At 42.4% G+C, this 27,141-nt stretch overlaps 1 protein-coding gene across 20 annotated transcripts in view; it reads right to left on the reverse strand.

Moving 5' to 3' along the window:
• DST (dystonin) overlaps positions 1-27,141 on the reverse strand; it is a 2,190,048-nt gene that overhangs the window by 856,740 nt on the left and 1,306,167 nt on the right. For 19 of the 20 annotated variants that reach the window (XM_069606170.1, XM_069606155.1, XM_069606164.1 and 16 more), the window contains 7 exons: positions 24,864-25,042; positions 23,209-23,347; positions 21,689-21,882; positions 19,890-20,052; positions 10,526-10,609; positions 10,317-10,424; positions 5,247-5,345 (listed from right to left, as the gene is read on the reverse strand). In XM_069606170.1, the coding sequence (XP_069462271.1) occupies positions 5,247-5,345; positions 10,317-10,424; positions 10,526-10,609; positions 19,890-20,052; positions 21,689-21,882; positions 23,209-23,347; positions 24,864-25,042 (966 nt within the window). Of the gene's footprint in view, positions 1-426; positions 3,397-5,246; positions 5,346-10,316; positions 10,425-10,525; positions 10,610-19,889; positions 20,053-21,688; positions 21,883-23,208; positions 23,348-24,863; positions 25,043-27,141 lie in introns of all 20 variants that reach the window. The other variant, XM_069606169.1, reaches the window with a different exon arrangement.

Consider the following 27,141-nt stretch of genomic DNA (forward strand, 5'->3'; position numbering starts at 1 on the left):
TGTATTCAATCTTAAGAAGTGCTGTCCCAACACCAAAAGTCAGTAAGCTTGCTTTATTTGAGAGCAGACAAAAGCAGCACATTTTGAAAAAAATAAACAGCTGTGCAAAGAAGCTTACAAGAAATGGAGCTGAAAGATTTCATTTTTGAAGCACCAAGTTAGGTAATTAGAACAGAAAATGTTAAAAGGAAAGGGATTATAAATTCTCCATATATCAACATTTTTCATATGCTTGTTTTTTAACAAAAAGCTAGATCACCAGCGTGTCTTTCTTATAACCAGTAATAAAGCTGTAAAAAATAGTCTAGAAGAAAACCCTTAAACGTCAAGAGAAGTTAAAAGAAACATGCAAAACTATATTAATTGAAGGGAAACATATGCACCCATATGCACCCATCACCAGCAGAATACATCTTATAAGAATACCTCCATCGGGAGCTGAAATTTTCCAACTTCCTCTTTAAGTTTCTCTTCCTCTTGTCTGAGTGTGTGCCTAATATTCTGGAGGTTTTTATCTCGAATATGATCTATATCCAACACGTGTCTCAATGAGTTTCTGTCATCAACAGAAATCTGAAATTCTGTGCTGGTCTGAGAGACATACTCTGTAAAGGACTGTTTGCTATCATTCTCATCAAGAGGCTGCTTCATCCTGGACATCTGGTATTGGCGGTCCTTCTGCATGGTGTCCTCATAGACAGCATCCACCCGGACTCGCTTATCTTCTTCTTGCTCAGAGATGTATAGGGGAACATTCATGTCCACCACCTGTGACTCCTGTTTCCGTCTGAGCAGTGGGGATGTTTTTGACATTTGGTGAAACTGCTCAAAATCTCGAGAAGAGTTTGCTGAGGAATATTTAAACTCGCCCCCACTCTTGTCAAAGTCAGATTTCAGCCCAGGGCTTTTGAGGGTACTGCCGTGCTTCAGCTCTGTCTGCAGCATCTGCAGCTGGTTCATGTGCTCCTTTCGCTGTGATTCCACCCTCTGTTTCAAGTTGTCAACCACCCGCTTCTGCACATCTACTTCTTCTTCTAATTTTCGGCATCTCTGAAAATGTTCTATTTCAGCTTGCTTGCCTTGCTGAATTTGTTCACGACATTTTTGTAGCCTTTCTTGCAAATCCCCCATTTCCGCTTTTTGCATTTTAAGCTTTTCTTCCACCAAGCTCTTCTCTTGTCGCAGGGCCACACATTCAAGCTTCATTTGAGTTATGTCACTTTCTGTGCTCATGCTGGACTCCATGACTTTCTCTAGTTTCTTCCTTAACTCTTCTGCTGAGTGTTTATGCTTGAGAGATTCTTCCTGAAATATTGCCATCCTTTTCTGAGTCATCTGTTCATCTATCACCTTTTGCTGCAGGTCATCTTGGGCCTTCTTCAGTTTGCTGGTCAGTTCCTGCAAATGGCCCTGGTGGTGCTGTATCTTCTGCTCGCTTAAATTCTTCTCCATGCTAACTGCGCTCAGCTCAGATTTAAAATTCCTGATTTCCTTTTCAGCATTCAAGATGGCAATGTTCTGACGATCACACTTCTGCTTATACTCACTGGCCACGTTTTTGGATTTGGCCAAGTCCTCCTCCAGTCTTTTCATTGTGATTTGAAACTCTTGCTCGGATTTCACCTGATTTTGCAGTCGCTCATTTGCAATGCGGAGCTGCTCTTTAAAGTTGTCAAGCTGTGCTTTTAAAGTGATATTATTTTTCTGTATGTTATTTTTCTCCATGATTATATTTTCAGAGTCCGACTTGACTTTTCGCATTAGCAGGTCAGTGTCTTTATTGAGTTTGGTAAGCTCATCCAGTTTTTCCTTCAGTGTTTCAGACCACTGATTACTTCGTTCTAAGTCATCTTGCAGCTTTTGAATTTTAAATTGATTTTCCTTTTCTTGTTTTGAACTCTGGTATATTTGCTCCTGGTATTTCTTCAGCTGATCCCTTAAACTATCCGTTTCCTCCTTCCGTGCCTGAATCTTCTGCTCAGCTACCATTTTCTCCTCTCGGAGTGAAACAATTTGTGCATTTAGCTGTTTGACATTTGTTTCTCCTTTGGAATGAAATCTTGCAAGTTCCTCAGTTTTCTTTTTCAGCTCTCCAATCTCATTCTTTTTCCGGCTCAATTCTTCCTCAAAGAAGGTAGTCCTCTGCTGGTAGTTCCGCTCTGCCATTTCCTTTTGAAGCAGCTGCTCCTGTTGAGTTTTCAATTTGTCCCTTAATTCATCCAACTCTGTCTTCTGAATCCGTATCTTCTGGTCCAAAGAATGCTTGTCCTGCTGAAGGGACTTCAGCTCATCCTGGTAATTCATTTTTATTTTCTTTAGGTCCAATGTCTCTAGCATCACTTCCTCAGCTTTATCTTGGCTTTGGTGCAGTTTCCGATCAAGTTCCCTCACCTGTTGCAGATAATCCTGTTCAGCTTTACTCTTCTGCTCCAATTCCGCTTTAAGTTGCTTGAGCTTATTATTGGCATCCTCCAGCTGGTTTTTCATTTGTCTTGTCTTCTCTTCTGCTGTGTTTTTTTGAAGGGTAAGTGAATTTAAATCTGATTTTAACTGCTTCACTTCCTTCTCAGCTTTCTTGTTGACTAGCAATAGTTCCTCTACCTGTTGTTTAAAAGCTTCAACTTTCCTTGTTTCAAGATCTTTCTGTCGCATTTCTGATTCAATTTTATAATGCACCTCATGCACAGATGAACGTGTTGGTAGCACAGTTTCCCTGGTTGTTACTGATGAGTATCTTGCTTCTGAAATTTTTCTTCTGGCTTCAGATTCAATTTTTTCCTTCTCATGCAGTTGTTTTTCAGCTTGCTTCCTTTGGAACTCCAAGTCTTGCTCCATTTGCTTTAATTGCAGCAAAAGGGTGTCCTCGATGTCCGCTTTTCTTCTCAGCTCCACCATCAGGTTCTTCTTCTGTTGTTCCAAGTCCTGGAGATCTGTGTCTCTCCTTTTGAGGTGATCTTCCAGTTTTCTCCGGGAGGTCGTACTTTCCTCAATCTGGGTTCGGAAGGCTCTGAGCTTTTCTTCAACTGCTGTCCTTTTAGCCTCAGACTGGAAAGTAAGCTGTCGCACATGCTCCAGCTGCTGCTCTACGGCAGCCTTCTCCTTCACAACACTCTCCAGTTCAATGCGGCACTGCCTGGCCTCATATTCAGCCTTTGTCTTCTGGAGGGAGAGCTCCTCCATCGCTTTCTGCTGTTTACTCCGCTCACTCTCTGCTGCTGCTTTCACTTTGGGTAGCTCCTGCTCTAACAGAAGCTTTTGCTTCTTCATCTCCTCAAGCATTGTTTCTAGCTCACGTACAGATTCCAAGAGCCTCCTGTTCTCATCTACTGTTGCCCTTTGCTCCTCTAACAAATCAGGATATGTTGCACCGGCTGACATGTCCTTGTATCTGGACATCTGTAATAAAATAAAAGAAGATATTTTGAAGTCAACATTGCTTGATGACCACCAATGACATTTTCCATAACAATCCCGTTCTCCTTATATATGTGTATGAAAATACTTACGGGGTCAGCACTGCAAAGTATTATCACATGCGATATCCCGTCACCGTTTCCTGACAGAAAGCTTTAAGAAAGCAACCACATTAATATGCAAACAGACACCACCTTAAAACGTGGCACGGAACACAACAAAGTGGCAAAAGAATGCCCTCCAGCAGCCATTTAAACAAACAGCTCCTTGCATGTGTTCTCACTTAACTGAGTAGACAACATGCAAGTAAAATGCAAGACGCAAAGCTCCACATGCCTACGCAGCCTAACTCGTGGATCTTGTTTTAAGCAACACAGATCCGGGAAAACACTCTGAAAAAGAAAAGCAGAAAGTGTATTAGTCGGTGTTGGAAAAGCTGTGACTCCAGAGAGAACCCCCCATGCCCAGTGGCTATAAAAGACAAACGCAGCTTGCCGGCGTCATACCCAAGTGAAGTTTAAATGCACACCACACCTACATGTCAAATGCTAATGCAAAGGCAGTTCCACTCTCCTCTCGCCATTTGAATAACTTGCAAACACTAACATATCTGTGAATTTAGGTATGAAAAGGAATATTTTGCGTGCAATGTCATCATGGTTGGGGAAACAACATAATTTCTCAAGTCTTCTAGTCCCTATGCAATCGGACCAAATGTAGTCTAATGCATTGAAAATGTTAATCTGGCACTTTATAACTGTTTCTTGCCATCACATGTATTACGCTTGAGTACTACAAACGGTACTAGTTTGCATTGTTCCCTTAAAAGCTTTTCCATGTAATTGATCAAGAACAAACTGATGTTTTGTAAGACTGTTTTCATAAAAGGTCAAAAATATTTAAAAAAGCAACTAGAATCTCAGATATCATGCAGGAGGATAATGTTTATGTAATAAAGTGTTATGGAAAATGTACAGTAAAGCTGGTGTTGTTATGCTAAATGCTGAAAATCAGGCGTTTGTATTCATGATACTTCTAGATTGTGGTGCTCTTTTCAGATATCATAATTTACGAGCCCATCTAAAACAGCAAAAGGGTTTGTTTTCAGGGCATTAAAACATTGAAGTTATATGTAAATATGTGGGGTACAACTTTGAAGCACCTATTACATTAACATTTCTTTGGAAAGTAGATAAACACAGTGATGTTGTAATGTCATAGCTGTGATGATTATTAATATTTCAAAAACCTGAATTTCCCACCTATGAGTCAGTCGCATGATTGAACACCTGAACCATGAGGATGTTTTAAATACATTATAATGTTATCTGCAGCACTGATTCCAATGAATCAAAATGGAAGTACTAGGGATGATTGCCACAATTAACTTTTAACATGCATCTCATAATGGTGCACTGATTGTTTATCAAACTGTTAGTTATGGCCAGTTTCTTAAAAATGTCTCTTTCATTATTGTAATTTGGTTATTACATGACTGGTACGATAATTAGTAGTGTCTGTACCACATCCTTTTCTGCACATGTGGACCCATATCTATGAATGGCCCTGCTCATCCATTGAGTGAATATTGTAACAGTATGCAGCGGCCTGTGGCCCCTTTATGCACACCTCTGCCACCAGTGTTTAACTGTTGAACAATAAGCCACAGATCATTGCCAGTGATTTATATATGTTCTAGTTTCGGTCCCCCAAATGATCTGCTTTGTGAAAACACACTTGATATATGTATGCTTCAATTAAAGTAATTGATTATTTATGTTTTATGAACCACAAAATGTTAAACCTTGGATACATTTAAGCTTCATCATTACCTCCTCCTCTTCCATCCTTTTTTGTGTTTCTGCAGCAAATTTGACATATTGTGTCATCAATGTTAATAAAGCTGTATAGCGGGTCCTTAATTCCATGTACTGTAAAAACACAAGACAGAAAAAGATTAGTCGTACACATGAACATTGAATGAGCACTAAACGGGCCACCTTCATAGCCATAAACACCAGTTCACAAATTGCTACAAGAACAAATACTGTTCTAGGAGTACAACAACCATAATGTCTAAAACTTGGATTGCCGTCCGCACACCGTAAAAGTTCACAAATTGCTACAAGAACAAATACTGTTCTAGGAGTACAACCACCATAATGTCTAAAACTTGGATTGCCGTCCGCACACCGTAAATGTAACAAGGACAAACTTACCTTTAATGGGTCGTGGTAGTGAACCTTATTAATTCGGTGCACCTTTACTGCGGGCTGTTTGCACAGCCCCCGGTAAAGGCACCCATGGGTGCTCATTTTACCAAAATGGCCCTCGTCTTCTTTTTTCGCCATTTTAGTGTTCCTTGTCCTTTCTTGTTCCTTCCCCTGACCACCAGGGTGGGACATTCCTTTGTTTGATTTTTTACCTTTGGCGGGAGTCCTATGGACTCCCCGCCCAGGCTCCACAGTGTCTGTGAAGGCAGGAAGCGAGAGAGGAGTCCAAAACTCTGCAGTCTTTTTGTCTTCCAGCCAGAGTGTGAGAATCCCGTTCAAACTCGAAGGCTGTCTGTCCAGAAAGGATTGCCAACCCCTCAAGTTTGAATGTTGCAAGGCTGTTTGATTGGCTGGGTTCCTGCATAAAAGTCTGATCCTGGAAGCTACGAGGTAGTCGACCACTTGAACCAAAACCAAAGAGGAAGATGAAGAAACCGCAGCAGAGACGATTTCCAGCTACCAGAGAGCCTGCTGTGTAAACGGCGCCTGCTGTAGCCCTTCCTTCCAATTGACCTGGGGACTACGAAAATGACTACACTTACCCAGAGCCTGGTGTGACCCATCGGACTCAAGAAGACCTGCATTTTGGGCACTCCCACGCCGTGCTGCGATCTTGCGGGGCTGTAATACCCCAATACACTGGGACCTCGAGCCATTAGCTGTGCATGATCTTACAAATTCCGTATATAGCTGAAACTTTGTGGGCATACTGCTGGATCTCCAGAGGTACGATTCCAGTCTGAAAAGTCCCCTCACCAGAGTGCTGGACCTTGCAAACGATAAGAATCTGACTAGCGAGATTCTGGGCCTCATTACGAGTGTGCCGGTCCGGTAACAACGGTGTTGGTAAGCGTACCGGCACTGTTGTTACTGTGCCGGGAAACTCTGAGTTCTGAAAGCGGCTGCTGTCCCGCCCACCAGGTCAGACCTGGCGGGTGGGACAGCAACCGCTCACATACTTTGACGGAAGCACCAGCACTGTTTTACACAGTGCTGGCGCTTCCGCCCTCCCCATTCCCATTGAGTTCTATGGGACTCAAATGGGATTGGGGGGTAACATTTTCCAGTGCCTGACTTCACGGACTGCCGGGTTGTAATGCCCCAGTGATTCTGTGAAGTCAGGAACCGGAAAAAATGACAACTCTGGCGGCAGCCCGCCAGTTTAACCGGCACTGCTACCGCCAGAGTTGTAATGAGGCCATATGTCTTCTTCTGTGCTCCTGTAAAAGGCGCCAAATCCACAGAGCCACATCCAGCTATGAGGAAAACCTTGCCTAGAGCTTTCCCCATGATCCTTGCTGCAAAAGTCCTTCCAATATCCTGTCTTTTTAATGAAGGAATTTAACGACTAGGTCTTTGGCTACACATCCTGATGTTCTCCTGCTGCAAAGTCATCTTCTGTGCTGAGGTACTGTGCTGGCTTGGGTATTTTCTTACATTAAGTATCTTGTGATTCCTGTGTAGTTTTGGGGTGTTTTCTGTGATTGTGAGGCCTCTCGTCCAGTTCACCCAGGCCCACTGCTGGAATCCTCCTACAGTGTCTTCTGTGAAGCCCCTGGACCTTCAACTAAACTAAAAGTAAAATATTTACTTGTTCTTAGGAACTCTGACTTTTGCCAGTTAAGAACATATCCTGGCCTGCCTGTTTGGACACTAGACCCTAGTGAACCCCCTTCTGCCACTGAGAACACTTATGCTCCAAGAATAAGGGAAAAACTTCTAAGGATTGGGCCCTTTTGCCTAGAAAAGAGAATAAGTGACTTACTTGCAAAGAAGTTGGTTGATAACTGTAACTCTGAGAGTGAACAGTTAGGAATGCTATTACTTACCTTAGAAATGTTCAGCCATTCTGAAAAGTATATGTACACTTATTTTATTTACCTTAGTAATGTTCTGCCATTCTGAAAGGTATATGTAACATCTTTCTTTCCTTAGAAACTGTTTCGCCATTCTGATAGAAAGTAGATGGAAGGTTATTTTACTCACCTGTAAATTAGCTGGACCTCTTTCCCAAAAGTAATGCTGTTGGCTTCACTAAATATTTCCTTCAGAGAATAGGTGTATACGTTTCCCAACTGGGTCTTGCTTCCCCTGACTTGCTGTTAGACTGTCCAGAATAAGTCTGCATTAGATTTACCTACCTAGAATAACCTTGAGTCATTCATAACGTTTTGCTTTCCCTGGTCTGTTTTAGACAGACACAAAAACAGTCTGAGGTTTATACCCGCCTTTGAGTTGCTGATGACGCCTTTAAAAAGTGTATAGGTTTTACTTACCTTGAGGTAGCCGTTTGCCATCCTAAAATAAGTTACAAGAGTTATTGCTTATCTCAATCTGTGTTTAATTGCTCTCAAATGCACTTGTAATAGAATAGTACATCCTTAGGTTTTACTCACCTAGTATAGCTGGGGGTTATCAGAAAAGACGTGATAGGTCCTTACTGTAGCTAGAATAAGTGTTCCACTATTCACAAAAAGTATATTGTCCAGTTGGTTTAGTAAGTGATTTCTTGCTGAGCGTCACGGTACATAGGGTCTTCTACCCTTGTATTACTGAAGATAATCCAAAAGTAACCTTTGGATTGTACTCCCCAAGAATAGGTGTGACCTATACTGAATTTTTATGAAAGGGTTTGACTTACGTAGACCTAGTTCTCTAAATAAAGTCTATGCTTTAGTCTATGAACTTTAAAGCATAGTGTTGTGTTTTTATCATTGTGTTTATTTATAATGTGATAGTACTTATTTCCCTCAAGATTTATCTGGGCCTACCGGCATTTAAATGAACCAATTAATTTTTACAATACATAAGGCCTCATTGTGACCCTGGTGGTAGCTGTGCCGGTAAATACCGGCACGGCTGCCCCCGGAGTCATGAATTTACCGGCACCCGGCAATGGGCCAGTAATTGCCCATTGACGGGTGCCAGTAATTTTCACTCCCCATTCCCATTTTAGTCCCATTGGGAATGAGAAGGTCGGATGCACCGGCACCATTCCCCGGAACCTCCTCAAAGGTACTCTGCCTTTTCTCTCCTTCCCCCAGATGCTCACTGTCTCCCAAGCTCTGGTTCTCTGTAGGTTGGACTATTACAACAGCCTCTTTCTAAATCTACCTGCATCTACTCTCTGCCCTTTGCAACTTATCCAGAACAGGACTGCGAGACTTGTCCTTGGATTCAAGCCCTGGGTCCGTATATCTGCAGCTCTGAAATCTTTCCATTGGCTCCCTGTGGATGCAAGGATCAAATGCAAAACCCTCTGCATTGTCCACAAGGCTTTCTGGGGCCTGGGTCCAACATACCTTCAGCGATCCCTCCGCAAATACCTCCCTTCTCGGGCTCTCTGCTCCTCTACCACTAACTCCTTCAGGCTCCGTTGTTTCTCAAAGAAACATGCTGAGGGTAGATCTCGATCTTCGGCTCGGGCCTCCCTCTGGAACAACCTCCTTGCCACGCTAAAACTTGAGGAGAACCATCTTCGGTTTCGGAAGCACCTCAAGACCTTCCTCTTTGCTTCTGCCTTCGACACCCCTCTCCCCTGTTGATTTTTGGTCTCCCTCGGCACTGTGCACCTGGCCACCCTCTGTCCTCCGGGCCCAGGTACCTGCTCACCCTGCCACCCTCCTGCAATGCCTGCGGGCCACCCCTTGCACTGGGGTCTGTATCTGTAACCATACAGTCCCCCCCCCCTTTTTCTTCCTGCACTTATAAGACCTACTCAGTCGGCCGCCTTAACCCCAGCACTTGCTACTTGCTGGTTGCACTACCATTGTTTGTTGCCTTATCATTTATCTATTTATTATTATTTATCTGTTTCTCCTTGGCCCGCACTCTCCTCTTTCTTCCCTCCCTTCCATGCAGTTTTCCCTTTCCCCCTCCCCCATGCACTTGCACGTTCTCAATGTCACTGGGCCTAGTAAGATCGTTGTTTTGTTCTCCCCTGTTCCCCTTCCCTTGCCGCACTCTGAAACACTTGTGTATGAGCGCGATATGAATAAAATATCATATCATATCATTCATGAATGGTGCATCCGTCGAGTTATGCTCGCGGGTGCCGTTCCGCCCGCCAGGTCAGACCTGGCTGGCTGAAAGGCTCCTGCAAGCAGAACTCGTAGTTTGCCGGTCCGGTAACAACGGAACCGGCAAGCTTATCGGTACCGTTGTTACCGGACCGGCAACCTCGCAATGAGGCCCATAGTGTTTCAGTGTTTTTTTTGGACCATTTATATTACAATTTCTTGGTACTGATTCCACAGCCCTCTCTTCCTCCTAAAATAAACCTGGCTGCTCTGTCTTCGCTACCCTGAACTCAGGTGGTACAGCCTTATACTAAGAGTGGAGTCTTGTACTGCCTCAGTTGAATGGTTTTACTAAGCCCTTAGTTGGACTTCAGAAAAACTGTCCTAACTATGACATATTTCCCTGAGTCCTACAATTAAGTGACATTTCCTAGCATTTCAGTACCTATTTACCAATACTATGCTTTCTTTACAGAAAAGGCCACGCAGATATTAATACAAAAGAAGTGTATGTAAGTGTCAAACAAATGCACTAGTGTCCGTGTGAAAATAGTTTTCTGTAAACGCTATATGCTGCAAGGAACTTTTGTCATAAGGTACATCCTCTTACCTCTTGAATAATCAAGTCTGAAGAACTCTGCATCCTACGTCGCTTCACAGGTGATTTCTGATGAGAATCAACCATGGCCCTAAAGGTCATTAATTGCAGTTCATAGTCCTGTGAATAGCATAGAAAAAGAGTGATTTACCCAATCCTCATCTGACTACAATGATTTACTTTACAAAACAAGAGAGAATGAACAGCAGCACATTTCATACCTTGACTGAAGCAGAGTACTGCTCAGAATATTTTTGGCACTCGTCCATTTTGTGTTGTTTCATTTCGATCTCAGAAACCAGATTCTATAATATAAAAATAACCACTGTTAATATTCAGAAACACAGATATGTGTTCAACACTGCTCTACTATTGTTTTAAAAGGAGGAAGCTGGTCATTTCAGGCTTTTTGCACTATAGTTCAGATACAATTAAAGATATGTACATTTATATGAAAAGGCTGCAAATGTTCCGAAACATGCTGTTCTCTTTCTTTTCTGATGAAAGGAAAGGAGACTTATGTCACAAACGCTTTGCTTCTTCCATTACTTGGCATCACAAAACACATACAATGCAAGTGTACTTGCTTTGCACACACTGCATTCAACAGTCAAGGCTCTGCATCAATCACCTCTACATGCCAGTTATATAACTCTACCGCTTGTTCCGGATTCCACCAGAGACCAAAAAGGACGACAAGACAATATGTTACTATCTTTATTACAGAATGTATTCCAAAAGAAGGGTCAGCTCAAATGAAAGTGGGATGGTCTCAAACAAAACAATACTCAGGATGGTTCTCACATAGATGGGATTGGATCATTTTTCACTCTGATACCATCCCCTCCTCCAATGCCTCTTCTGATGGTTGTGGATTTGTAGTCCTTCTCAGCCTTTGGCTCAACAGTCCCAGTGTAGACAGTTGAAGAGGGGTTGCCTCCCCCTTTCTGACTTTGCAGGCTTTTTGAGGACCCAACTCCTCTTCTCCCCCTGATCTAGAGGAGGGAATTCCATGGTCTCGTACCCCAAGATTCGATTCACTCAGGCATTCAGTTTTTCAAGTAGACAGGCAAGTGGATATAGATGGCCGGGAAAACTAAAGGGACCCGCGAGTGTGGCCTTGCCTGGGCGGCCTCCTGATTTCTCTTTCTCCACCACTCTGATCTGATAATCTCCCTGACCCCATCTCCTTTCCCTTCCCATCATATGGAATTTCCCAAGGCCGACATGGCCAACCTGAACATTCCTGCTGAAGCCAGCTGAGTTGTGGTTCCCCATCTTCACTTCGGCCCTCCATTCACCACTCGATGTTCCTATCTTTTCTTCCACTACTCGGGTCGTAACCATCTTGCCTGCTCTGGCCTGGTCATTTCTACATTTTACCCTCTTCCTTTGGGAGTGTCCCTTAGAGGGTATCTCCCCTTGGGATCACACTTTCAACCTCCTCTGTACCGCCTTTACTACCCTACAACATTGTGGTAGTCTTTCGCCAACCTCCTTGTTATTGCACTCTTCCATAATGTAACCTCATGTATGTCGCTTCAGGTCTCTGATGTTACTGCTGCATTCTTCTCCTTCGGTTTCACCACCTTCTCCTATACCTCAATTCCTACCACTACCTCCTCCCATCCACTCTGTCCCTCTGTTACCACTTTCTCTTTCACCCTCCTGGTTTTCAAAACCTCCTCTTGTTCTCAACTGATGCCAACTTCATCACTCGCCTCCTTCTCGCTAGCCTCTGCTTCTTCTTCCACTTTCCAGCATTCTGTAATAGTGAGCATCCTGCTCCCACAACCCACTCTGAGCAAGTGAGGCTGGGTGCTTTAATATGGCTAACCCCTCCCCTGGGGTGGGACCTTCAATGAGTGTGCGCACATTTGGCTTGTAATTGGATGAGGACTGGTATTGGTTGTCCCTCAGTGCATCTGGTGATGCTTTGGGCCAAAGGTGCTGGACCAAGCCTATAACTGGCATGTCCCCCCATCCTCTGGCTCTCCCTGGTGTTGCCTAAGCAGAACAGAAGTCTTCTGTGCTTCCAGCGTGTGAAGTAGATGCTGAAAACACGTATTTTCTACTTTCATAATGTATGTGTGGCGAAATTGAAACATTGTATCCCCAGCATGAGGATCCCCTGCCGGGGAACATTGCTTCTGTAATTTTACTTCCTGTCACAAATGTTCATAATTCAGAAAGTCGTGGCCTAGTAACATTGGGTGTGCAGGGCTGCAGAGTTTACTGCAGATTCCGCAAAACTCTTGATGTATAATGTGAAGCTTCAAATGTATCTGCACATATGCTACCATCACTGAATGAAGAGAAATCTTTCACTTTAAAGGAAAAGGTTTCTATTTCTGTGCTAGAGCTTTGGGTTTGCTCAGAGGGAGGTTTAGGCTCCTTTGTTCGGGGAGGGGTTGCTGATCCCACAGGATTCGACTGCATAGGTAAGGTAGCAAGCAGAAAATGGAATGACTAGGCCAAGACGGTAAGTGGCACTTTGTCAATTATTCCAATGCTGGCTTTAATGATTGGGAGGCAAAAATAAATGACAGAGCTTAACTACTTTGAAAACAAAAAGCGAACAGCTTTAAGATGTCTTTTTCGCAAGTAAAGTCTGTGCGCTAGTAATCACTGATTGAAGTAAAAATTCTATCAAAAATTGTAAGGTGTCAGCAGCATTACCACCCACGCAGCCAGACCACCCTGGCTGGAACTGAAGACTGGTAGAAAAGAGGGTGAGGTGGAGACGCGCTAGACACTACAGCAATAAGGCACACAAATAATATAGTTGATGTTTTAATTGTAGCAGAAACAGCCGACACGTGTTTTGACACGCTGGTCGTTTTCAAGGCGTACGCGAGACAAATATGTTGATAAATCGTGGTGGGGTAATCCCACAAAAAAGGAAGGCGATGTGAGACTCAATCGGACATCGCATGCAGATCACAATCCCTGCCGTAATGGCCGTGACAAATATATCATTCGTAAATCGAGTGATCAAATAACAAGGAAATCCCCGAAAGCCTTTCGGGGATTTCCTTGTTATTTGATCGCTCGATTTACGAGTAATATATTTGTCACGCCCATATTTGTCTCGCGTACGCCTTGAAAACGACCAGCGTGTCGAAACACGTGTCGGCTGTTTCTGCTACAATTAAAACATCAACTATATTATTTGTGTGCCTTATTGCTGTAGTGACTAGCGCGTCTCCACCTCACCCTCTTTTCTACCACCTTAAGACATTAGACTGCTAATTGGGCTGAAACATATCACTTTGCCAATTTTGCCAAATTCTGAAATAAGCCATATTTACCAATTTTGCAACATTGTTTCCATGTTTACACCATTAAGAGGCACTGTAATGTATTTTTGTTAGGTAAGCCTTTCAATTTTCCCTGTGTTGGTGAAATACTGAGTTTAGCGGGGTACTGAATTTCTGCATAGCTTTCAACTCTGTGCTGCCCCTTGAACGTCTGTGGCCAGGGTAAGTGAATCCATCAAAGCACAGAGGAAGGGCGAGAGGAATACTTGCAGGGGGATTTAAAATGCTTCCCCTATAATTGCTTTTACAATGTTTTTAACCCTTTCCACCAAATGGGTTATTCAGGGGTTGGTCTGTACAACCTTACCTGTTATGTAGCTTGCCAATACAGAGCATCACAGTTGTTAGTATAATTCTAAGTTCCATTGTGCCACAATGGCTAGTCACACGCATTGTTGATTGATTGGAAGTTGTTTTAACATTTTAAAATGGAATAGAAGAGTAGGATGCTGGTTATATACTTATATACTTTATTGCTAATATTGGTGACTGTATATTGGATCACTACATTATTTGTAGTACTCATACATTATCTCTAAAAGAGAATACAAATACATAAATGCTAAACAAGGGAGTGACCGATTTCTTCATGTGTTTTGTGACAAATCTTTGGAGGCCGTCCCTTCTCCTTTTGTGGGAGCCCCCTCCCATGAGGCCAGGGCGGTGAGGCCACTACCCAAAAGTCCCCCTAGGGGTGGCACCCAGCTGGGGTCTCATGGGGAGGGATCCCCCCTGTGGGACTAGGGACGACTATCTGAGGAGAATGCAGTATCCCCACCAATCACATGACCCTAGACTCCCTAACTGCAACCTTAACAACCCCTTCCATGTTAGGGTCATGAGTTACTGTCCCCTTATCACTCCCCTAGAAAGTAGTGGGATGAGAAAGAATAGGAATTACCTAAGTGAAGATCCCTTTCCCAGTACTGTGATGAAGAAGAACTCCATTGACTCACAAGGGAACCGCAAGATCAGTACTGTGAAGAGGGAGAAGTGTGCCAGCATGAAGATTATCTATAGGAACCACATTGAACAGTCTAGTGGTTCCCGACTTCCTATTGGTACACCAGTAGTTGAAATAGAGGGAAACCAGGAAGTGTTGTCAAATCCTCTCACAAGGAGCAGGAATGCTGTGCTGTAAGAGAAGGGGCTGTGGACCAGTATGCCTACCAGAGAGAGGGGGAACCCCTGAATGCCAGGCAAGTGCAGAGAACTGAAGGAAGCTGGAGACTCCCTTCTTGGAGGAACCAAAGGTCAGACCCGCCCTGGAGTAATTGAGAGCGTGGCGGGTGCTCACCGCGGAAAACACCAAGAGGCCAAAAACCAAGAGGCTGGCTGGGGAGAGCGACACCAGCGCAGCGCTGTGAGAACACGTGATCCGGCTGGGAAAGGCACGCCAAACAGCGTCTGAAGTCGTGGAGCTGCTGCAGCACGATGGACAGAGCTTGACAGCGCTGGCAAGCCAAAGAGAGACACAGAGAATCCCGCGACTAGCCAGAGGGCTGGAGCCAAACCTAAAGGTATTTGGGGGGCTGAGCCTATGGGTGGGGGTCACCACAGGGTACAAGGAATCCTAAAGACAACAATGCATGGAAAGTGGGGGAAAGAGGATAACCCCTACGGGGAAGACATGATAACAAGGAGAACAGGGTCTGGGATACAAGGACACCCAGTCTTCTTTGTGACAGTACTTGGAGAGACGGCCATCCAAGTCGGATATCGGAAGAGACTGAAGAAAATAATGAGTGTAATTTCTTTGAACGTAGGATTTGGCAGGAGAGTAAACCAAGTCTCCATATGAGATTAAGAGACCTTGAAGAGAACTGTGAGTAATGCCTATGGACGCAGCACTTGGCAAGTGAGTAAACCAAGTCTGTTTTGGTGACTAAAGGTACCTGGTAGAGAAGGGATCCAGGGTCAAAGAACCACCACAGTTTGGAGAAGCATCCAAACCACACTTCGTTGTTGCAGGATGTGGTAGAGAAGGGAACCAGGTATGCCAACCAGGGTCAGAGACCTACCACAGTTTGGAGGAGCATCCAAACCACTCTTCTTTGTTGCAGTACCTGGATGAGAGGTGAACCAGGTCTGCCAACCCTGGTCTGGGTCCCATATAGACGGGAAGGAGAAGAGCAACATTTTTCTGACCACTTGGAACTGAAAGTTGAGAACTTTCAAACCCAGAACTACTTTACATCCGGGGGAAGGGAATCATTTCTCTGGACTAGGGAGAAATCCCTTTTGATTTGGTCTAACATAGAGTGTGAGGGACAGAGGTAGGATTCTGGCATAGGACTGTGCACCTTTGCTTTTGGACATCCTGACAGAGACATTAGAATTTTTGTTGAGACTGGGAAACCCCTCTTTGAGTCATGGCAAGATAGGGTTTTCTTTTCTTTTTTTTACATTAATAAGTCTTTAACAACCACGATGACCCCTCTGTGTGAGAGCCTTACTTCTGCACCCTCACAGTTTATATTTATGAGTATAAAAGAATGTATATGCAAGTGCAAATATTTGTTGCTTTAGTGATACAACTGTGTAGGGAAAATATTAATAGCATCTAATGTTTATCCATCCCACAACGGTAATATGCATTGGTACATGCATACTATAGAGGGTTCCATGTCCCTTTACTGACGTTTTCGTTTCAAAGTAATTTATAATGCCAACATTCCTTGGAAAAAACTAATCGGATTTTTATTTTTTATTTCAGAACCAGGTAGATGACTTCATCACACCCTCACTTGTCAAAACCCACGTCATCCTTAGGTTCATAGATCATGCTGCGGTGGACAAATCTATGCTGTTTTCCGATCTCAGCTCGGTATGGCCACCGACTACTGATCTGGAACATGCCTGCCCACCCTACCATGCCTACACTTATTCAGAATATGCATCTTTTTATAAGAATATCATGATGGCCGACCACTCCCCTCTGGGATCAGTGCCAAGCAACCACCTTGGTCGTGAACACGGTGCTTTACAAAAGCTAATGATAATAATGGCAATAATAAAAGCTTTATGAAATAGACATCTGCACCTATATTATAAGTAAGCAAGATGCAGTATGTTACCCAGCAAATAATCCTACAGCTGGTTAGCTCCCATGTCAGTAGAGTGCAATGTAGTCATAGCAAAATCACAGAAAGTGACGGTCAAGTTATGAAGCCTACACTGCTCTAGGAATATTGATTTGTTGATGACACCATATGTGACATGATTGACATCATTCATGATGTCAGTAACCACACCACCAATGCTCACATAAAAGTGGAGAATAAATACCAAGACTGAATGACTCTCCAGCATGGAGGGAGTGTGGAAGGTTAGTGAGACTGCACTGTTTTTAAAATGATGTTTTTATTATTAAGAATCACATTCATTGCACAGGTGTAGAATGCATTTTATGTTGTATTCTATACAAGTGAAATATTCCCCACTTAAATTGAATCACATACAGCATATTGTTTTAATTATATATTTTCTCCAGGCTAACATCCTTTTACATTCTAACTATTTTTCTTTAGCCACTAAGCTTCCTGCATTCCACTATAATGTAATCTTAGATTGCATAACCAGTGTCACAATAAATTCCAAGCTGTGTATTTCATTAAGTATATGTACACTTAATCTCTAATGTGCTAGCGTAGCTGTGCCTTTTCTGAATTTCTTCCCACCATTTTCTGCATCTCGTGTTCCAATAGATTCAATACTCTGTTAACCTTATGACATTTCCAGGACATTCGTAACCAACAAATCAATGGATGTGCGTGCCTGGGGCCTCAAAAACTGCTGGATTAAAGTCTATGTGTGTTTTTTTAAAACAACATCCTATGGAAACTGCATTCCAAAATCAGCTTTCATGTGTTGCCGTTAAGTGTGTCGAAGAATTTTAGGAAGTTACCCATACCCAAACCCAACTACCATTTACAACCAACCTCTTAATCTGACTGGGAAGCTACATCGATTTGTTATTTCTAGACCACTAAAATAATGCCAAAAACCATGAATGGATGTCTCACCAATCTTTAAGCAAAATTACTGAATCGGGCAGAACTTTCAGGGACTCTCAGTGTTTAGAAAATGCTTCCGCAGGTGAACTGAATTCACATTACAACTGTTGGAAAGTTGTAATATCCTCAGCCTCATGGAGTAAGCTCCAAAACGTCCATCCAGTCTCTTCCCAAATCTTAGCACATCCATCAATAAAAATACCAGTCACTCCCAATCGATACCCTATAAATCGACATAGACCATAATGTTTCTCGGGAATAAATGTATTTTGCTCACCAGCAATTTATGATGCAAGCAAATCTGTTAAGCAAATACTGCTACAATTATTTGATAATCTGTATTCAACAATGTTTTGGAAAAATAAATGTAACTAATTCCTCGTAATGTGTACAAAGACTTTGGATCATTCAATTTCTCATTTGCTAATGTTACAACTTTTGGTGTTCATAATCCCCGACATTGTTTATAAAGCTCTGCTGTAAAATCACCTTCACCCGGAGCCTTTGCATTCTATGATGAAGTGATTGCACCTGCAAACTCTAATTTGCACTTTTATAGTTAGAGACTGTGCACAATTTGCATAGGCATAATCGGTATTGCTCATATATAATATTTGTGTAAGTAAATCATCATTCTCCATAGTTTACCAAACTTGTAGGAGACCCTCTAATGAGAATGGACAAGCCAAATAACTTGCTCTCTGGTCATCTGAACAAGCCTAGCACAATTGTGTCAAATTTGGAATCCATGGGGTTTCACCCTATGTTTGACCTGGAGTCAATGGCACGGAGGAGTCTTGGGGAGGGTGTGTCAAGTACAGGGAGTCCCCTGGGAAATCTGATGATGTGACAAGCCGTGGGTGTATACGATCGAGGGACCCAAGGTGGCTTTATCCTATGACAGGGCCACAAAATAACCCATTGGATCAGCATTTGCAACCTGGGACAGGTCCAGCATCTCTCCAGAAATGGCCACCCCAGAAATGGTACTGGTAGCCAGGGATGCTGATGGAGGTTAAAGAAAAGGGACGTGGGGTGGGGGCCGGAAAGAGATCCCACCCCTGATACACTAGTTTTCCACAGTGGAGCTCATTTCAGTCTGACCCACGTGATTTAAACAAGACAGATCGAGGTTATAAAAGGTATGCACTGGAGCCAGAGGGGGGATTTAGAGAGGATCTGAGAAAAACAAAGATGAGAGAAAAGGTGAAGCCGCAGAGCCAAAAGAACATAGGTGGTGGCAAGTTCCAGGGAAGAGGACAGGAAACTCTGATGAGGAGAAGCAGTTGTGAAAATGTGTGAAAGTCCTCTGATACGGAGAAGCAGAGGAACGAGCTGAAGAAGAAATATTGAGCAGCAGAAATGTTTTGAAATGGACAAAAAACAAAGAATATATTTAAGGAAAAAGTCCAAAACATGGAATGTAGAACACTGGAGTGGCAGAGGGGAACAGAGAGGAAGCCAAAGGAGGGAGTGAGAAAGGTAAAGGAAGGAAACCCCTAAAAGATGTACAAGAAAAGAAGAGGAATAGGCCAAAAGAAGAAGGGGTGGAGAAAAAATGCAAAACAAATGAAGGGGAGGAAGACTGAGAAATAAAGTACAGAGCAATACAATGTTGGAGGTGAAGTTAACAGAAACAGCAAAGAAGCAACCTCAAGATAGAGGTGGGGTGCCTATTAGAGGGAGAGGAAAAAGAAGCATAATAAAGGACAAGACGTTTGAGCGAGAAGGGGAACAAAAACGTAAGAAAAGGGTGTAATAGGGCAGACAATAAAGATAAAATAATGGATCAGGTATAGTGGACCCTACAAGAACACTTACGGTGCTCTGTGGTGTAATTGTTGTACTAGCATATAGTCATGAGAGCACCCATCTGTATGTCCTCAAAAGTTCATATGAATACCAAAAGCATTAGTAGACCTAAAGCATGCAAACCCATCATTACCTCAAGGTCTTGCTGCTCCTGCAGAGAGAGGAATCAACCAGAATCCTTACAAACTGCAATTTTCAAGTTCACAGGCAGACACTACATTGCTACTCAGAAGACTCCCCACCCAATGTTTGTGAGTGTTCTCAGGGTCCATGTGTTCACATTCTCAGGCCACATTGAAAGGAACTCGCAAGGCAATGGACAATAATCTCAATTGTACTAAGTACAACATGGCCTGTAATACATTGTTTTTTGATTTGTCTGGACTTCAGGAATAAAGCAATCATGCAGTGCATATAGGTTTACTCCTTTAGTTTACCTTCTGCTGGTGCAGATGCTTTGCCAGTGCTTTGCTGTTTTCTGGCTGGTTTTCCTGAAGCCTTCTCTGGGTATCTTCCACTTGTGTGATCCAGTCATCCAGAGCTGTGTAGGATTCTTTGTAGTACTTCAGTGATTTGCCGATACCATCCAAGTCACGTAACCTAACAAAGCATGTGAAACATAAGTGCTTGTGAGCATAAGGCAGGTATAGGGCCTATAATGAGCCAATGGCACTGACAAGCCTGTTAGGCATCAATGACCCAAGCAACAACAAAAACCTACCTGTGTTTACCAGCTCCAAGCAGACCACGAGCAATTATCTATGTCATACCTCGACCCTTAGTTGTATAGTGGTTCGTGCATTGTGCTCTAGCTGCCAGCGAACACATGGATTTGCTTGAGTTATTTGCTTAGACAGGATTTAAAATTACAAGGAATTGGGAGCTATTTAACTCCTGTGTATAGTCTAGGGGAGCCAGGTTAGCTTGACTGCAATGGCTACCAGGAGCTACTTTCAACTCCGCAGGCCAAAGGGCATAGTATAAACATTTCTTTATGACTTTAACTCTAGGTACTTGGTAATGTTTCTAAAGGAGCATGGGGACACATTTGGAAGATATTTCTAACACAATGGGCCCTATATAATTAACAACATATTCTGGTTTCCCTCATGTGGGGGTTATAATTTCAGCACGCTATGTACTAGTTCCTCATTCCCCAGAGGTAGCTCCTGCTTCCTGGTTGATCTCGGATACCTAATGGCTGCTTTTACCAGAACAATTCCTTATTTCGATCCCCACTTAGATAAACACAACACCAAAATGCTTTCAAAGGTCTCAGTCAAGCCATGCACGAAAACCCACGGTCAGTCCACAAGACCCAACAGGATGACAAATGTGTATAATGACATTTCTTGTTGCTAGAAAACCAGAAGTACAAATCGGCAACACAATCATTTGAACTTTGGAGCCAATCCATAGAATCTACTGTGGAACCAACTGATGGTTGCACCACTTCAATCCATGCATTGGGCTTGCAAGTCTGCTATTACTGTGACAGCAGAGTGAAGGTCTGAAAGTCTTTGTAACAGCAAGCCTTTTCAACCTGCAGATATCTAAAAGGCTGGCCCTGAAACAAAACAGGGCAGCACATCAGTTTACCGCAGAATACTAAGGGCCTCGTTATGAGCATGTTGGTAACTGAAAACACGTGGTATTTCTAAAAATGTGGATCACACTACATCTTTCCGCAATGGATACATGACAAGTAAGGCATGGGGTAAACAACACATATTTGCAAAATACTGATGGGTACATAACACACATTTAGAAAGTACTGCATGTGGTAAATGACCCATATTACCCTATAGGGTAAATATCTCATGCAATCTAACTCATAACTATGCTATTTTACAAATATTATGCATTTAAAATGCCACATGCTCTATCTACCATTGCTGCTGTACTCATAATAAGGTACATGTTCTTTAACAGATGGGCTTTTGGGCATTTGTGCAGGAATTGATTAATAACAAATTAAAACACAAAGGTTAGTATGTCAAAACATCTGACCAAATGCCATGTGTACTTGACTATGCACACTATATTAGACCACTATACAAAATCAGGTTTGGTTCCCCTACAAAGTCCATCTAAGGGGCATCCCTGTTAAGCAGGATAACCAAACCTGATGCTTTGTATGTCCACTTATATGTGTCACACCAAATCCAAATGTTTCATTTCTGCACAGCAACATTTGCAGTAGTAAGATGTAGGAGCAGTAGAGAGGAGAACCAACCTGCTGTCAATCTGGTAATGGACATTCTGCCACCTCTCCGCCAACTGGTCAGCCTTTTCTTTGTGCCAGTCAAAGTCGAGGTCACGCTCCTTGTGCGTTTTGAACATCTGGTCACTGATGGCTTTAGCTTTCTGCAATTCATCCTCCAAGGCATGAAACACCTCTCGTTTTTCATCAACTTCCGACCTCCAATGCTAAGATTCAATAAGCAATGAATAAGGGACGATGCTCAAACTCCACCTGGTAAGGAGCACCCTCAAACCGCCCCACACTTCTATCAAAACTAACTGCCCAACCAACCTCTCCTGCATTCTTCCCTCTGGATTACTCGAGTGAATATGTAAAATAAAAACTGGCACTCGGTGTTAGAAATATGATGTCATGTCCTCCGGTTCATGTGCCTGGTAATATGCCCCTAACCATGCGCCTTCACTACCTGCTGCACTTCATTCAGTCCAATATTGTATTATGTAAAGACATCTTATGCTAAGACCTCTGCTTCGTTATTTTCTAATTTTTACGTTTTCTGTTTGAAATGATAACATTCTTAAATACAAAATACAAATGAAAAAAAATGATTGCACTTGAATATAAATTGAGAACATGTAGACTTGCCACTAATGAATTTCCCTGCCACATCCATTTGCAAGACACTCCAGACACAAAAGTTCTATGAACATTAAACATCCCTCCACCCATCACCACCACCTCCACCTCAGTTCTAGATAACTACCCTGTAACATGAGAAACTATCCTTTCCTGGTCGAGGGAACATTGCAGCCAATGCAAGCGATACAGCAACCTCTGTGTTATTTATGAAAATCTATTCTTTATGAACAAAACACCCACAATTGAAGCAGCACAAGGGGAATGGAGATGAAACACTCGCCTAACTAGATCCCAGATGGAATTAGTCCCAAAATACACAAACACATCCATTGTTGCATTGAAATGAAAGCTCAGGTCCAAAGCATGCTCTTCTATTTCATAAAATCACTATAACAACAACCCCATTAAATGAACAGTTAACAGTGAAACATGCGTCCAGCATCTTTCTCTTGCTCTGAGCTTGAGTCATGGTGGGCTTTATGAGAAGTCAGCCCTTGCACAGAGTAAGGCATCTATTCCTACACAGTGAACAATTGTGGCGGTGACAGAGTGTAAGTGTGGGGTCTGGGACTTACTGGTGGGAGAGTTCCTGATACTCCCTGCCCACCTGCTCTAGGTTCTCCTGCTCATGATCAGGAGGATGGACAAGTGACTGGAGTACCCACGATGGAGGAGCATGGTGTGATGTAAATCCAGTATCTTAACCCCAAAATGGACCAGTCAACAATGTGCAATACTAACAAGGAGGTTCACAGTCACCACCTGCTTAATTGAGTAAGCCATATACAATTAAACAAGAAACGAAAGCTAATCCAAATAAACAAATGGAGAGCAAAACAGGTAGAAAGTGTGTGAATGCAAAATACATGACTCCAGTTGTGTAGCATGGTCTCACGGCAGCAGGGGCATACCTTCAGCGTAGCTACCAGCATCTCAATGGCTTTTTTGTCTGATGTGGCTGCATCTTCCTCGCATAACTTTGTCTCGTAGAGTTTGACAAGGGATTCTGCACCCTGGGTATTCTGTAGAACCAAATTTATAGTCTTTAACCTGGAAAAAAAGGCCAAACCTGGTTAGAAAAAACGAACACACCAGTGATATTTTACTGTTAAAGGCAATGTGTAGCACAACATAGATCAGCATTTTTGAGAGTATCTGCTAGAGGGGTAGGCCTTGAAGTTTGTGCCTCAGATTACCCAATTCGATCCCAGCCATGGGTTTTTACCATCTTAAATAAGGCAAGAAGAAAACTCAAGTATAGAAAAAAGCCCCAAATGGAGTGTCGCAGAGGATGGTAATGTGAAGAAAACAATGGGCTTGTAGCTGTAAGGCTAACAGGTTGGTAACTTTCCCAAATGTCTAGGCCTCGTCATTTAACACCCACAGAGATGAAAAAAGGTTGGCACCTAAAGAGACAAGGATGGGGAGGCAAGTGGGGGGACATTAACCATGGATGTTTTTTCAGGGCAATAAACAAGCTGTAAAGAAAAGCTATGCCAACTCTAGCATCAGCTACAGAGCTGCCATCCATAGTGTTCCTCTTACCGAAAGGTCTGTAGCATTGCCAAAATTGAAGACGGAGAGATGGCTATACATATCTAACAAGACAACCACCAGCCTGGCTCTCATCAAACGCACTCTTGTGGATGGGGAGACACGTCATTTGGTTGAAATGCAAATTTCTATTAATCGTGCAATGGCAGTGTCTGCAACCCATGCCCTTATTATCAGAGGCACTGTAAGGGAACTTGCCTATGTGAAAGTCTAATCTCTGAAGGACAGTGAAAGGATAAACATAGATCTCTTTCCCATTTGGCTTGCAAAGGGTTTCCTCACCATGGCTAGTATAGATGTGCTACTCATCCCCACTACACCAGAGTGTTACTTGCCATTGCTGTTTGCTTATCTATGTACAGATGTGTTTCCTATGTCTTCTCTTACTCTTCAATAGGTATTTCAATATATATGTATGTAGTGTAAAAACATTACACTGGGGTTTTGGTGGGGGTGTGGGCTGTGAATATGTCAAAAAGGGTGATGAAATGGTTACATTAGGAGTCTGCCCTCTGTAGAGCAGGAATTCCTCGATCAATTTGCACCGAATGGCCAAAGAACGGTATACCTAATCTATGTGCAGACATCCATTTTTAAGGTCACTTTAACTAGTTCTATTTTCTTTTTTTTATTTCTGGGTAGAAAACACAGACAGCAATTAAAAAACTGTGTTGTGTGCTTCATAATGTATAATTTGCCATTCAAGCTTTGATCAGTCTAGCAACTTTAACTCACAAAGTGTTCAGATCATATTTGAAATGGCAAAATAGTCAGTACTGTTTTTCTAAATTCCACTATTCCACAAAGGTTTGAAATATCCACACAGTTCTAAAATGGTTATTGACAAAAACACACCTTTAAAAAAAAAATCAACATACTCCGAAGTATTCTATAACCTAATAGTCCTGATAGCAAAAAGCAAACAAGCCCATGTATATTTATACCCCCATATCAATACACATGAAGTGAACAGAAATTCAAGTGAAAGAGCTCAATGCAGGGCACAACTTACTTTTCTAAGTAGATGGAAGACAGGGAGTAGATGTGATTCATGTTCTGGATGACTGCATTGAGCTCAGAGCGCAGTGTGGGCACTGACAGCGAAGCAGCCGCCTGATTGAAGAACTCTTCACACTTATCTGTTGTCCCTCCTAAATCATCTTTAAGACGTTCCAGCTCTTTCTTTACTTTCTGTGAAAAAGGAAGGTTGTTTTTCATTCCTTAACTTGCCTAACATTTTGGGTATCTTGCAAACTATTTAAGGAATGTCTTTTTATTAAAATAACATCACATCGTTGCCTACTGAGACCCTCACTCATCTCAGACAAGAATAAATAACAGACAGCAACTGCCCTAATACACAGATGCCTGGATTAAAGTAAACAGCTGTGATCTATTTACTTACATCATTGGCTCTCCAATAAATATTACACAACTGGAATTTGAAACCAATTTAGAGATTAGAACCGTGGGAACATATCTCCGCAGCAAACAATATCTTCCATTGTCTCCAGGTACCTGGGTCACATACATTTCAAAGTGATCTGTATAATGCACAAAACCTCTTCATCCTAACCCAGGCTAGTCCAATTAAAGAAAAAAACACAATTCTACATCCTATACCTGGAACCTGGAATTGTATTCTTTCTTTAGGATGCTAGCAAATATCCCCAACGAGCGCACTTCTATGGAAGGTTGAAGCATCGCTTTTGCAGGTTGTGTGCTAAGGAATGCCAGACCAGTTTTACAATCAGGTAACTGCTTGGGGTTCCTATTAGCACGGGGCTAAACTACATGCAAAGGTGTTTCTTTTAGTGTTACGTTGCCTGTTTCAGCTTTAAATACATTGCATCCATTACTTCTGCTTACATTATATTTGTCCACATCCTAAATACATATATACAATATTAGCTATCTATCATCTGCACATTCCCAGGTTCTATAAACAATAGCACTCAATATGACAATTCCAAATCCTTTGATACATCTAGAAAGGCAATGTGTCACTGAAATAGAATACTAACTTCCCACTCTGTGGTTGGGATGAGCAGAGGCATTTTTACAGTGTCTAATCTACATTGAATCTTTTTCCAACAACCCACAGCTGCAAGCACAACTTCTCTTGACCCACTTTGTGTGCATATCACAACTGCATCATTGTCTTGTGCTATATAATATTTCTCAAAGAAACGTGTTTAATGTATTTGTCATTCATGACTAAATTGTGAAAATGTTTCTCATACACTGTTTCAACTTGGGGGTTACACAACTGACATAATTTCTGCTCTCTGTGGATCGTAATGAGAGACATAACATCTTTCAGGGTCTTCAATTGATTAAATCATACTGTTCTGCAGATTTGTAAAAGGTCAATGTCGTTTATGAGCGTCACCCAGGATTTCATTTACATATTTCTGAGGCATCACTTTGCCTTCAAATTAATGCACATACAACTGCAGGTTTTCGTTTTCAAGTATGTCAGGTTACAATACATATCCAAGCAGGCCATGATTTTGTGCAAATCCATCTTAAATGCCTTTTGAAGGCATATATGTTGATACTTAGAGCCATGAAACAGCCGAAGTGAGATGAGCAATTTTAGAAAAACAGTTGTAGGCCTTTAAGGCATACACAAATGTAACTTTCCAGAGTGACTTTAGGAAGTGTTATCTTCTGGAAAGCAACCTCTGCCATAATGCAGCAGTTATCTAAGCCAGGATAGATTTGACAATGATTTGAATTACAACTCTAATCTAATCAATTCCACTGGCGGTCCCATCGAAGGCCTGTAGCATTGCCAAAATTGAAGAGAGCGTAGCACATTTCTGATCCATAGAGTTTGTAGGCAGCATCTTGCATTTGAAGGCTCTTTATAATTTAATATGTAAGTTGCCTTTGTATTTGGTACTGCATAGTGCAATTTACCAGTACATTTTAGAATCAAACACCACTTACTTCCAGCAAATCACCTGAAATATACCACTTAACCATAGAGTTTTCTTTACCAAACACAATTTTTTTTGTGATGATTATGATCAAATCATTCTGATTAAAATACTCAACAATGTATCTCATTGACAAGAATTGTATCATCATATGATAACTGGTGAAATATCCAATTTGTTTGAAAAAGAAATGATAGAAAGATACATTTGACCGATTTCAGCCAGTACCCTTCAATCGCTGCCGAAAATATCGAACATGCGGATCAGGGGTTGCAGGGGTGTCCACCGCTCCGTATGTTCGGTATTCTGAGCATCAGGGTTGTGGGGGTGTCTCCCGCTTCCTTG

The sequence above is a fragment of the Ambystoma mexicanum genome, chromosome 4p, assembly GCF_040938575.1.
Source record: "Ambystoma mexicanum isolate Mex_15411 chromosome 4p, UKY_AmexF1_1, whole genome shotgun sequence".
NCBI lineage: Eukaryota > Metazoa > Chordata > Amphibia > Caudata > Ambystomatidae > Ambystoma > Ambystoma mexicanum.